The sequence below is a fragment of the Ambystoma mexicanum genome, chromosome 12 (assembly GCF_040938575.1).
Source record: "Ambystoma mexicanum isolate Mex_15411 chromosome 12, UKY_AmexF1_1, whole genome shotgun sequence".
NCBI lineage: Eukaryota > Metazoa > Chordata > Amphibia > Caudata > Ambystomatidae > Ambystoma > Ambystoma mexicanum.
The window spans coordinates 923,339,465-923,353,091 of NC_090936.1; the positions used below are offsets into that span (position 1 = coordinate 923,339,465).

The window sequence follows — 13,627 nt, forward strand, 5'->3', positions numbered from 1 at the left end:
ACCTGAAGATTACCAGACTCTGTAGGGGTTTCATTCTCCGTCCCTCGCCCTATTCAGTGTTCCCTGTTGAACTTGCTACTTTTTGTGTTGCATAAATGTAAACCTTCACTCCAGTAAAATGTCTGCATAGTGTCCATTGTTGGCACCAAAGTACCCTGGCACGTGTGTGAGAAAGAAAAACAGAATAAGACAACACAAGTTATTGTTCACCAATTTACCCATGATCAACTGCAGCTTTTAGTAAGGCTTCTCTTGCAGCTTGAGTGGCTTGCCTCCAGCCAGCTATGATAGTTTGAGGGTGAAACTTCTTCGCAATCAGGAGTTCAGCTTCCTAACAATGCAAAAGAAATGAGGACATAGGAGTCTAGTATTTATTCACCATGACATTGACAAAATCGTGTCAAATTAATTTTATACAAACAGCAAAGTTTGAGCAAATAGTACAGTGTACATGACAATGTTGGATTTTCCTCTGCATTACATAACGGGTCTGCAGCCTATGGCTTTCCAGAGGTTTGGACTAAAAACTCCCCCTAGCTGCCACAGCCAATAGTTAGGGATAATTGACAGTCAGTGCAAAACATCTGAGTGCCACAAAACCCTGTACTAGACACCGAGATGAGGGGCAGGTCTAGTAATACTTTGAAGGATTTAGATTACAAAATAACTGCATAGCTATGTAGAGATACATACATCGGACCATGAAATACATTTCCTTTTGGTGCTGTATGCGGTTGAAAAACTAAATAGACAAGTGGGCCTGAAACTTTACCTGTGCCCCCCAACTGTTTTCACTAACATTTTCCTTGAGTCCCAATCATAGATCTTACCAGGGAAAAGACTGTGCCCCAGAGTGGCCCAAACCCTCTCGAAAGTAGAAATGCACCATGGCAGTATAACTGCAGACTTCATTTTGAACGTGGTTTGTATGCTACTAGTTGGTAGCAGATTCCAGTAGAGCACAGCATGCTCTACCCCCTGAACTGCCCTACAGGGAGACCAACCCCGCCCGCCACGTGTAAAATCCAGGACAGATGTAAATTCTGGCCTGGTGAACAGATTTTAGGAGACCACCCGAGTTATAGTGAACAAGGTGACTCGGGGAGGTTACCCAAACCAATTATAATTGGTTATATAGCGTGCTTAATACCGAGGTTTCAAAGCGTGGACCTGTGATTCGAACCTGTGTTGCTCAGCGTCGTCTTGCTTCCAAGGCAAGCGCGTTGCCCATGAGCTATCCTCCAGTTTAAAAAATGTAAGGTAAGCGTGGTCAAGACTACGTCTCAGGAGAGGTGAGTGGGTCAGGTGTCCACACAGTGCAATAGACAACGATTCTACTTATTTAAGTACAAAATACTGTAGTGAAGGCCCCAAAAACACTATAAAAAGGAATCAAGCTACAACACTCAATATAAAACCATATATAGTCCAAGATGGTCAATACGGAACAAGTTACTTACCTGTAACCGTTCTCCAGCATGGGTCTGGCATTGATTCACATGCTCATGAATATTCTGTCGTCAGGCCGGTGTTGGGGAGCATTCTCATAAATGTGCCAATTCCCTTCACCTTAGAGACCCCCCAGCAACTTTGCTGGATTTTGAGGACTTGATTTTTTTACCTGGAGAGTGGGAGACTTTTTCCCTGTCCACTCATGCATTTTGAATGGGTTTACTCGTGTTTTCTTTGGTTATGGAGATTTAAACAACTCCATAGGCATCATCTTTTCATTTGTGTCAAACAGCACCCTCAGTGCAGTGACACATGGAAGGCTTTTTAGGATGTCCCAAGGTTTAAATACCTTCTCTGGGATAAACTACTGTTTCCCAGAGAAAGTAAAGTGAAATTGACTTCTAGTCTTTTCAAATGCCTAGACCCAGCACACCCCATTTTACAATCGAGTGCTGGAGAGGTTACCTAGTATCCCCTGTGTCTAGATACTCCTGTAGCAGTCAAATGCTACCCTTTCCTCTCGAAATGGCTGGTGGCAGTGGTTTTACAACGAACTACCATGATTTTTCCCGGCCGCGAACACCGGTAGCGTTAAATCGCAGCAGCCATGTTTTTCAAGATGTCTGAGCCCCCTTTGTTTAAACATGTCCCGGTCTTCTTTTTTCGCCATTTCTTTTTGGAAAGGTCCTTCTAGAGTTTGTCTCTGCGTGCCAACCCAGGTTTGGTCCCTTTGTTCCTTTGCCTTTCACAGGCTTCAGGACCGAAGACCGCCTCTGGCGCCAGAGTGTCTAGGGTGGGCAGGGAGGTGCCCGAAACTCCCTGTGCTTAGTCTCCTAGGAGACCCAAATGCACTCTGGCGTGATTGACTGGATGACTGTCCGGCAAGGACAGCCACCCTGCTTGGTGAATGGCAGCTGGGCTGGAATGAATGGGAGGAAACTGTTTAAAAGGTGAGTCTCCTGGACTGGAAAGCAGTCGACCACTGGAACGAAAGAACCGAAGACTAGAGCTTTGAAGAGAACGGCTGCTGCAACTCCTGGACCGTTGGTTTGCCGGTGAAGCCCTGCTACATGTCCGAATTGCCAAGTTCACCTCAACAGAGGAGCCCCTTCAAGTACGACTTCTCCCTTTTGAGTTGGTGGGACCAATCGACTCGTAAGCCACCTGGATACCATTCTCAAAGCTGGTTAGGTTTAACCAGGGGGGAGGGGGAAGGACACCAGCTTGTGTGCTTGAAGACAGCTACAAGAACCGAAGATCTTCCATTTGCCAGCTTGTTTGACCAGTCCCTGCGCATTGCAATAGTCCAGACGTCCTCCCTCTTGTCCCCACGACAGAGGCTCAGGAACTGCCAGGAACCAACATCTTCAGCTGCATCTTTTTCTTCATAGTAAGATACTGTGCCAACCCGATTGAGAGAACTTACCTCTCGCAGTGAAAGTTTGTGGAACTTTCCCAACTTGCAGGCCTAGTCAGCTTGTGACCCAACCTAGGATTCTTTTTCATACAAACTACTTCTAAGAACATTGGCAAAGACTTTACTGTTTACTACAAGAACTGCTCTTTCCTATCCAAGACACTAGCTCATTGACTTTGGCCTAGGCCTATTGAACTGAATCGAGTCCTCTAGTGAACTGAAACGATTAGCACTGCCTATGAAAGTATTTGTGATCTATTCTATTAACTTGTGCCCTTTCACTCCCATTCAAAGTAACTGAAATGTCATTTTGCTTCTATTTAAGGGGAGCCTAAATTTACTCAGAAACTTATTGGTTTGATATTAAGTGTGTTTGTGTATAATATTAAGTTGCCTCCTAGTGAAACAATTTCTAAATGACTGTAAAAACTTAATAAGTGTTTTACCAAGAAACCTTGAGTGCAAGTGTCTACTTGAACCACTGATTGTAAGACTTCTGTGCAACATCCTTGTACTGCTCACATTCCCTCTTGAGATAAACCTGGCTGCTCAGCTCACTACCAAAAACTGTAATACAGACTTATACCAAAGGTTGGTTTTGCTTACACCTGTAGTCCTAATTGTATGTGGTGGTCCCAGAGGCTACTGCATCTGCCTAACACCTTGACATCCAGGGTGGGAAATTCCTTTGTGTGATTTATATCTTCGGCGGGAGTCCTGTGTACTCTCCGCACAGGCTCCAGTGCATCAGTTAAGGCAGGAAGCGAGGGAGGAGTCCAGAACTCTGAAGCCTTTTGTCTTCCAGCCAGAGTGCGAGATTCCAGTTCAAACTGGGAGGCTGGCTGTCCGGAAAGAGTTGCCCCCCCCAACTTTGAATGTTGCACAGCTGTTTGATTGGCTGCATAAAAGACCGTACCTGGAAGTTGAATAGGTAGTCTACCACTGGAACCAAAACCGAAGCGGAAGATTAATTCGCAGCCAAGACTATTTCCAGCGACCGGAGAGCATGCTGTGAAACCAGAGCTTGCTGTAGCCCTTAATTCGAATCGACCTGGAGACTCTGAAAATGACGACTCCGACCCAGAGCCTGGCGAGTCTCACTAAACTCAGGAAGACCTGCATTTTCAGTCATCCCACGCCGTGATGCGACCTTGCAGGGCTGCAATACCCCAATACCCTGGGACCTCAAGCCATTGTGCGGTGCATGGTCTTCCGAATCTCGCTGGAACGTCATGGGCATCCGGCTGGACATCCAGAGGCACAACTCCAGTATGAAAAGTCCCCTCACCAGAGTGCTGGACCTTTGTAACAACGAGAATCCGACCTGGGATATTCGGTCTTCTGTGCTCCTGAAAAAGGCACCAAATCCAGAGCCGCATCCAGCCCAGCCGCAAGGAAAACCTTGACTAGAACCTTCCCCATGATCCTTGCTGCTAAAGCCCTTCCAGTGTCCGGTCTTCTGTCTTCTTGATGAAGACATTCAACGACTGGGTATTTGGCTGCAGATCATGAAGTCCTCCTGCTGCAAAATCTGTGCAGAGGTACTGTGCTGGCTTGGGTATTAACTTGAGTGTTTTCTGTGATTGGGAGTCCTCTCGTCCAGTGCACCAAGGCACCTGCTGGAATCCTCCTAGGGTCTCATCTCTGTAGCCACTGGACCCTCAACTAACACATAACACTACAACTAAAGTACTTACTGGTTCTAACAATCTTCCCTAGGAACCGTGCCTTTTGCCACTTAACGTATCCTGACCTACCTGTTGGACACTAGGCCCTAGTGACCCCCCCCCCACGCCCCTTCGGCCACCAAGAATACTCATGCTCCAGGAATAAGGGAAATATTTCTAAGGATTGGCCTTTTGCCTAGAAAAGAATATGTGTTTAAAAGTTACTTACTTGCAAAAGAAGTTGGTTGGTAACTAACAGAGTGAACAGTTACATAAGTTACTACTTACCTTAGAAATGTTCTGCCATAATGAAAAGTATATGTAACACCTTTCTTTCCTTAGAAACTGTTTCCCCGGTCTAACAGAAAAAAGATGTAAGGTTATATTACTCCTCTGATTTGGTTGCACCTCTTCCCAAATGTAATGCTGTTGGTTGCACTTCCCTATTCCTTTTAGGATAAATGTACGAGTGCCCCCAACTGGGTCTCGCTTCCCCTTACTTGCTTTTAGCCTGTCCAGAATATGTGGGTCTTCGGTTTTACCTACCTAGAATAACTCAGTCATTCATAAAGTGTAACACTGGGTTTTGCTTTCCCTGGTCGGTTGTAGACAGACTTATGTTTACACCTGCCTTTAAGTTGCTTATAGCGCCTGTAAAAAGTGTATAGGTTTTACTTAACTTGAGTAGAACTGTGTTAACCTAAATAAGTTAGCTATTGCTTTCCTTAGTCTGAACTGAAAAACAATGGAAATTGATTACAACGCAAGGTCCAACTCCCCTAGAATAAATTATCCAAAATCAAGAGATATAGTTTATACTGTTCCTAGAATCTGTTTCACTAGATCAGAAGAGTATATTATCCAGTTGATATTACTATTTGATTTCTTGTTGAGCGTCACGGTACAACTAATAAGGTCTGCCTTGATTCTGCCTCCTCCAGAACTATGGGTTAGTTTCCTCCTCATGGACTCACGCCTACCGCCTTTGACTGTTAGGCAGAAACCTGTGCAGTTCCCTTAGGGAGCACTGCAAAAGATTCAAGACTACAGGTGTTGGCAGTAAACCCACTTGGTAGCAGTCTGTACCACCCAGGTTTACCTGGTAGCTGTGGCTGAGCGGTCAGACTTCCCTCAAGAGAGTTAGGCAGTATGCAAAGTATACACAATAGGCACTCAGATACAATAATACAAGCAAACACTGACCAGAGCTTTGGTATCAAAGTATATAATTATTTATTTAAAAAAAACACACGGTTTGAAACACTCCAGCACTCTTGTTGTAAAATATTCTAAACACAGTTACTATTGTAATACGTACACCCCTTTTCCTTATCAGATAAGTCACAGTAAAACACCACTTATTTTCATACCGAGGTGAGCGCTTAACTAGATGGCACTCCAATAAGTTTGTGAGAAAGGGAGGGGAAAAAGAAAGAATATGGAAAGGTACACCACTCTAAGGTTCAGGAACACTGTTAGCAAGGCAGAAGAGCAAAAGTCACTGGTGAGCCAAAGTCCAAAGGCTGGGCCCACTCTTAGAGAGAGCAGAGTACAAATGCGCCCAAGATCACACAGTTACACTAGGCTTAGAAAGTCTTGCAGAGGGTTCAAAAAGAGTAGAGAGGCTTAGGAAAGTTTAGCCAGGGTGTCCCAGGCTAACCCAGGTTCGAAAGCCGGGGGCTAAATCTACCCCGTACAGTCTGTAGCAAGGGAAGTCAGGCGGGACACGGTACCTTAAGTGGGAAGGATCCTCCAGCGGTGGCAGTTCCTGGCAGTGGGTGCAAGTTGCGTTGTCGTCCAGGGGGAAGAGAAGATCTCGACTTGGAGGAAAGATGAAGGTTGTTGCACTACCAGGGAAGAAACCAGCCGCAGAGTTTTCCGGTTAAAGGTGGTACCTTTGTTTCGCGGTCGTGGTAAAACGTGGTATCCCGGTTGCCGGGGTGCTTGGCACAGGCAAGGCGGCCACGAGGTACGTCAGGAAGGATAAAAGACGGTGAAACTGGTTATCCCCACCAGTCAAAGGAAGAAGACTCTCCGAGATCTCCTGTCGTCGGGAAAAGTGGTGAGGAGGTCCAGCAGGGCTCCACCGGTGGTGGTGTCGTGGCAGGTCGGCTCAGCTTCTCCCTCGTCGGATTCTTAGGTCCTGTGGCGACTTCTGAAGTTCCAGTCCCCAAAGCCCTGCTTTTATGCAGAAAACCGCCATTCACTCAGCCTGTCACTCAAACATGCCAAGTGGTGAGCCGGCCAGCTCACCACTTGGGCCAATCAGGACGGAGTGCGACTTGAGTTGCCTAGGCAACTCAGTCCAGGGTGCCTAAATTCCCCTCCACCCCTCCTAAGTACCCCAGACAGAGTGGCACCACTTTGGAGGGCTTCTGTGGAGAAGCCCGCCAAAAAGTGGAACAAAGTGCTCGACTTGGGTTGGAGTCACAGAAGAGAACACAAACGCCATTTTAGAATCAAGTTGTGGCAAAAAAATACCAACCGGAGAATTAATATTAAATAAACCGCCAGTATGTTCGAGGCTACCGTAAATAATTAAAGATAGTAGCCTAAAACAATGGGAAATCCCAGCGGTTGAATATAAAAAGTAGTATTCACTGCCACCAGCCAAAACTCCATCAGGGGGGATGGAGACGTGCCCCCTCGACTAACAGACCCCGGGGCAATTGAATTGCCCCAGCCAGTACGTCTACAATATGATGGTTTGTACGGGTTCTGTTCAGAATTTAAGACTAGTAAAGTCAATGGTGACTTTACATGCCCCGGGAGACAGTAGTCAGTCCCAGAGTATGGAGTCTATACTGGGGGGTCACTATGACACCCCTGTGTCACTGCACTGAGGGTGCTGTGTAACATCACAAAAACACATGAAGCCCTATAGAGTAAAAGACTCCATAGCCCATTAAACACATCTAGATTCAAAGAAACACTCAAATCATGTCCAAGAGTGAGGGTAAAAGAGTCTCACTCTTGGCAGGAGAATAAAATAAACCCCAAAAATCCAGCAAAGCTGCTGGGGGACTCACTAGGTTAGGAAATTCAGCCTAAACAGAGAATTCTCCTTAACATTGACCATCACTGTCCTTTCTGCTCGTTACTCCCATGTCATCCTCATGCGCAGTGCTTCCTAAAACCCTTTTCCAACATCAGATTCCAAAACTGAAAAGTCAAACCTTGCGGTTTTTGCTTTGTGCTAAAATATCAAATTGTGCTGCCCATTGCAAAATTTTCTGTATTTTGCTTGTATACTGTTTCTTCTCTAACTTGCCAGCCCAGTGGCCTCACCACTCTCTTGTCCCACACCTACCTGCCTTAGCCCCCCCCCCACCCCCAGTATCTCCATCCTCTCCTCACTTCCACCCCAATGCCGCTTTCTGTTTCTCCTATATTTTCCAAATGCTTCTCCTTTGACTATCCTTCCCTTCTCACCATGTCTGGTAGGAAGAAGTTTATCTTGGCCTCTAACCCTGGTATTCCTATTGCCGACACCTACTCCAATGCTTCCGCCAGACAGACCCTCACCGACATCCTCTTTGTCGTTCCTTCGCCAGATCTATGGACTCCTCATATGGTCTGTGCTCTGCCCAATCTCTTCCTTTCCCATTAATGGTGGCACTCGCTGGGAAGTTCTCATGCTTCCTTCGACTCCTCTAAAGTCATCATTAATGTCTACCTAAATGGCACGGTCATGGTCCAAGGCCCTCAGGCCAATCTCCTCTTTGATAGGCGCTTCCCTCGCCTCATCAATTTCCTCTCATCTCTTGCTGTCCCCACTTCTCCCCCCCCCCTTGGCCCCTGGCATGAGGATCTGTTTGAAGTCCGAAGCCAAGTGCAATTCCTGGTATGACTGACCTAGCTACAATTAAACGTAAGTGTAGGGCGGCTGGGAGGAAATGGAGGACTTCCTGTTCATCCTCTGACAAACTGGCCCGTCGCCTGCTACAAAGGCAATACCGACTCGGTCCTCGCCAAGAAGTGAGTCCACATTCAAGTTCGTGTCTCTGCTGCATCTAACAACTCGGCCAAACTCTAAAATCTGCAATGAGCTGGCCAACCCTGCTGCAGTCTCTACCCCTCCTGTTGCCTCACAGGCTCTTTGCAATGCCCTTGACTCTCACTTCATTTAAAAAACCCAGGACATCCTGTCCACCCTCTCCACCCGCACCCCTCCTCTCCCCTCCCCATCTGTGCTTGCTGACCCTCCTTTAGCCACCCCCCCCACAATCCTTCTCGTCCTTTCCCCCTTTTCTCCACTGATTAGGTCGCTAGACAAGTCCGATCTATGAAAGCCATGTCAAAACAGGTTCATCTCTGTTCCTCTAAAACCATCAAGGACCACATGGACACCCTCGCTCCAGACCTTGATGATTTTTGCAACCACTCCTTAGCCTCGGGGTCCTTCCCCTCCACTTGGAAGACACCTTTGTGCTTCTCTTAAGAAACCCAAAGCTGATCCTTCTTGTCCAGCTAACTATTGCCCAATTTCCATTACTCCCTTTTGGGGCAAACTCCTGGAAAAGTTGGCCATCTCTCACCTTAACCTTCATTCCAATTCTGTTGGCTCTCTCCATGACCACCAGTCTGGCTTCAGAGCTGCCAGAAGCACAGAAACTGCTCTCCTGAACATCCGTGAAGATCTGCTCTAACCTTGACTCCAACATTCCCTCTGTCCTCATCCTCCTCAATCTCTCTTCTGCCTTTGACACGGTCAATCATACCTTCCTGATCAACCGTCTGAGAACCTGGGTATCACTGATCAGGCCCTGGCCTGGCTGACCTCTTTCCTCTCAGATCGACCCTCCCAGGTCCAACTTGGGTCCTTCCTTTCATCTATCTTCCTCTCTACCTGTGGTGTTCCCCATGGGTCTAACCTCTCGCCCTGTCTTTTCAACCAATACCTGGCAACTCTCCCCCATTGCATTACCATTTTCTGCTCAAATTTCCAGTGCTAGGCTGACACAGGCTGCCCTCTGCCTCTCTCATCTCCGATTGCCTAACTGCCATTCAAGATTGGTGTGCCGCCAATGATCTTTGTTTGAATGCTAGCAAGACAGGTCCTCCTCATCGGCACACCTTCACCATCCTTTCCCCTCACTCTCTGGCCGGCCTCCCTTGGCCGTCCTCCTACCCCCACCTGCGAGGCTAAGAACCTCGGGGTCATCTTTGACTCCACCTGTTCCTTCTCGGCCCACCTCCGATGGCTCTAAAAAAGTCAAATTTCCGACTGCACCTCCTCAGAGGTACTCTGCCTTTCCTCTCCTTCCCCCAGAAGCTCATGGTATCCCAAGCTCTGGTTCTCTCTAGCTTGGACTATTTTTACAGCCTCTTTCTAAATATACCTGCCTCTACTCTCCGCCCTCTGCAACTAAACCAGAACAGAACTGCGAGACTTGTCCTTGGCCTCAAGCCCTGGGATCGCATCTCTCCAGCTCTGAAATCTCTCCATTGGCTCCCATGGGATGCAAGGATTAAATTCAAAACCCTCTGCATTGTCCACAAGGCTTTCTGGGGCCTGGGTCCAAAATACCTTCAGCCATCATTCCGCAAATACCTCCCCACTCGAGCTCTTTGCTCCTCTACCTCCAACTCCCTCAGGGTCAGTCGTTTTTCAAAGAAACGAGCTGGGTGTAGATCTGTCTTCGGCTGGGGCCTCCCTCTGGAACAGCCTCCCTGCCACTCTAAAACTTGAGAACCATCTCTGGTTCCGGAAGCACCTCAAGACCTTCCCTCTTTTCTTCTGCCTTCGCTCCCCCCTGCTGATCTGTTCTCTTGGCACGGTGTAGCTGGCCACGCTCTGTCCTCCAGGCCCAGGTACCTGCTCACCCTGCCACCCTCCCGCACTGGCTCCGGGCCACCCCTTGCACTGTGGTCTGTATCTGTACTCAAAGCCCCCCTTTTTCTTCCTGCACTTATCAGACCTACCCTGTCTGCCGCCTTAAACCTAGCACTTGCAAATTACTGGCTGCACTACCATGGTTTGTTGCCTTTATTATTCATTTATCCGTTTCTCCTCTGCTTCGCACTTCCCCTCCCCCTCTCCCATGCACTTGCGCGTTCTCAATGTCACTGGGCCTAGTAAGATTGCTGTTTTGTCCGTTGTTCCCCTCCCTTGCCTTGTCGCTCTGTGAAACACTTGTATACGAGCGCGATAGAAATAAAATATCAATACTGCCCTGGTATTACTGAAAGTAATCTAAAAGTAAACTATTGGTTTGGACTTCACTAGAACTCCTGTTAGGTGTTCCAAATAAGGTTATATGCTTTGGCAGTGCACCATCAAGCATAGTGTTGTGGTGTTAAATGATGTGTTGATATGGTCTGTGATAGCACTTATTTCCCCCAATATTTTTCTGGGCCTACTTGTATTTAAATACACCATGTATTTTTTTAAATACATGTTGTGAAGCAGATCCAATATATAAATAAAATAGCCTACATATTTTGCTATTAAACTGGTTTAGTGAAGTGGTTTCTCCACTGCATCAATTGTTTGCCAACAACCTCGACGGATGATTCGCTTACGCGTAGAAGTTCAGCTGCCAACACTGTTACAGATGTAGTTCCATCACCAACTTCATCATCTTGGACCTTTGACATATCTGAAAAGGTAAATAAATGTGAGCCTATTAGTACTGCATACTATAAATTATAGCTAAACAGGTAGGTACAATACAGAAGTGTTATACACCTAAAAAGTTACTCCAACTTCCTCACCACTTCTGACAATTTGTTGCAGGACTAAAAATTGCACAACCAAGAGCGAGGCAGGGCGTTGTACAGAACCTCCCTCCAACGCACATGCCAGGCCTAGCCTTCAAGGGTAGGACGAATGAAAAGAATGGAATTTCAAAAAGCAAGCATTAGGAAAAATGTGTTGATATCCTTAGATATCTACTGAACACAACTTTTTGACCTTTTTTGTATTAGTCTTAACCTTTGAAGGCAAATTAAGCCTTTTTACTTCACTTGTCTTGCTAAGCTAATTTGTTTGGGGCATGGATCAGCGACTACGGCCATCAATGCAGGAGCACTCTGTTTTCCATAACGAAATTGTGTATTTTACACTGCACTCTACCCTACAGTGAGGTGCAGTAGGTATACACACTGTCCCTTTAACCATCTACCTTTGTGGTTACTTGCATGATGTGTCCAAGACTGGGCTAGTGGAAGCAGATCTTTCCACAATGTTGGTCTTGTGCACATCTGCATTTTACTGCTTAAAGCCTTTTGGAGTGCCATATACTCTAAAATGGCTGTGCCACGAGATCACCCGTCCTTTGGTCATTTCGTATTTTTGCTTTCTTCATGCCCACTCAGGGCTGGATTTGCAAATCTGTCTTTCTGCTTTATTTCGGAAATGCTGTCATGGAAGCACATATACACTCAATATACAATAAACAAAAATAAAAATTATACAATTACACTGCATATTAAAGCATCCAATTATACATAAAAAGTGCAAGTGCTCTAGAATGCCAAATTATTGTAGGGGTTCCACTGGGCCCTCGTTGCAGGTACATCACAAAAAAGAAAATCAATTGCAACATCAAACCATCCCAGATATTTATAAAAAGACAGACTAACTACTAGTTAAAACACCCTATGGAAAGGTGAAGAGCATCATATTCAAATTACAAGTGCTCTAAGGTACATATCACAAAGGAATTAAAAGAGTGCCTTGCAAGATATGGAACAAGTTACTTACCTGCAACTATTGTTCTCCAGCATGGGTCTGGCATGGATTCAAATGCTCACGAATATTCCTCATCGTCAAGATGGGAATCCTCTGTTAAAAAAATTTACACATTTTAAAAAGTGTTTCACTTTTACTTACTAACTGTATTTCTCTTCTAAACCAATCACTGTCCTCTGGGACCTACTGCCCTCAGCCAATGACAGTCCTCTCCCCAAGACCCGCCTGTTAGTGAGAATTCTAATTTCTGTGCCAATTCCCCTTCACCCTTAGACACCAAAAGGCTCTTTTGCTGGACTTCAGGACTTTTAGTATCCTGGAGTGAGAGACCTTTTTCTCACTCATGTATTTTGATCGGATTTGGATTTGGTTTCTTTTGGCTTTGGAGTCGGACAAACTCCATAGGCATCTACCTTTTGTATTGTGACTCAGAGCACCTTCAGTGCAGTGTCACAGAGAAGTCCCTTGGATTTCTCATAATGTTTAAATTACTTCTCTACTGTTCCCAAGAGTAGTAAAGTGAAATTGACTTTACTTACCTGTTTTTCCTATGTATGTCCGGTACACACCATCTTATGTGTAAGTACTTGGATGTTACTTAGTAGCCCCTTTTCCTACTTACTCATGTGATATTTTTTATGTTACCCTCACTACTTTTAATGGCTGGTGGCAATGGTTTAATTTTCCTGCCATTGTGCGTTTTTCCTCGGCTGCAGTATTGCACCCATGGGTGCCCATTTTGTCAAAATGGCCTGGTTGTCTTTTTTCCGCCATTTCTTGCTTGCAGGGTGGTCTTGGGTTTTACTTAGCGCTCCAAACCAGGTTTAACCCTTTTGTTAGTTTTGCCTTTGACAGGCTTCAGCTCTGGAACCTGTGTCTGGCAGGGCAGGAAGCGAGGGAGCTGCCCGACACTCCTTGTCCTTATTCTCCTTATTCTCCTTGGTTGCCTGAATGCACCCAGTCATGATTGGCTGGCTGTCCTCCATCCTGCTGTGTGTGTGACAGCTAGGCTGTGCATGAATGGGAGAAACCTGCATAAAAGGCGAGGTCTCTTGAACCGAAGGCAGAGTCGACCACTGAAAGAAACATCTGACGAAAGAACTTGGACGAGAAGCTTGGTGTACCCTCCTGGACGGCTGAACTGCCCGGTGAAGCCCTGCTGCAGTGCTGTAGCTTTAACTTCGGATCGACTAGAGAAGCCCGGAATGGATGACTTTTTCCCTTGGGTTGGTGGGACCAACTGACCTAAAGACGAACTTTACTGGAACCCATCTCCTTGCTGGCTGTACCTCCTTGCTGCTGGAACAGAGTGCCAGGGGACAGGAACACCATAAACAAGTGCATCGTCTTTAAGCTGGACCCAAGCTCCAGGAAGATCCCGAGGACCCTCCCAAA

The 13,627-nt window shown here is 46.3% G+C and overlaps 1 protein-coding gene across 1 annotated transcript in view; it reads right to left on the reverse strand.

Annotated features, from left to right (window-relative positions):
- Nucleotides 1-13,627, reverse strand: part of CCT2 (chaperonin containing TCP1 subunit 2) — a 404,766-nt gene that overhangs the window by 217,622 nt on the left and 173,517 nt on the right. The window contains exons 5-6 of the mRNA XM_069629411.1: nt 11,062-11,138; nt 219-331 (exon numbers count right to left, since the gene is read on the reverse strand). Coding sequence (XP_069485512.1) covers nt 219-331; nt 11,062-11,138 — 190 coding nt within the window. The remainder of the gene's footprint in view (nt 1-218; nt 332-11,061; nt 11,139-13,627) is intronic.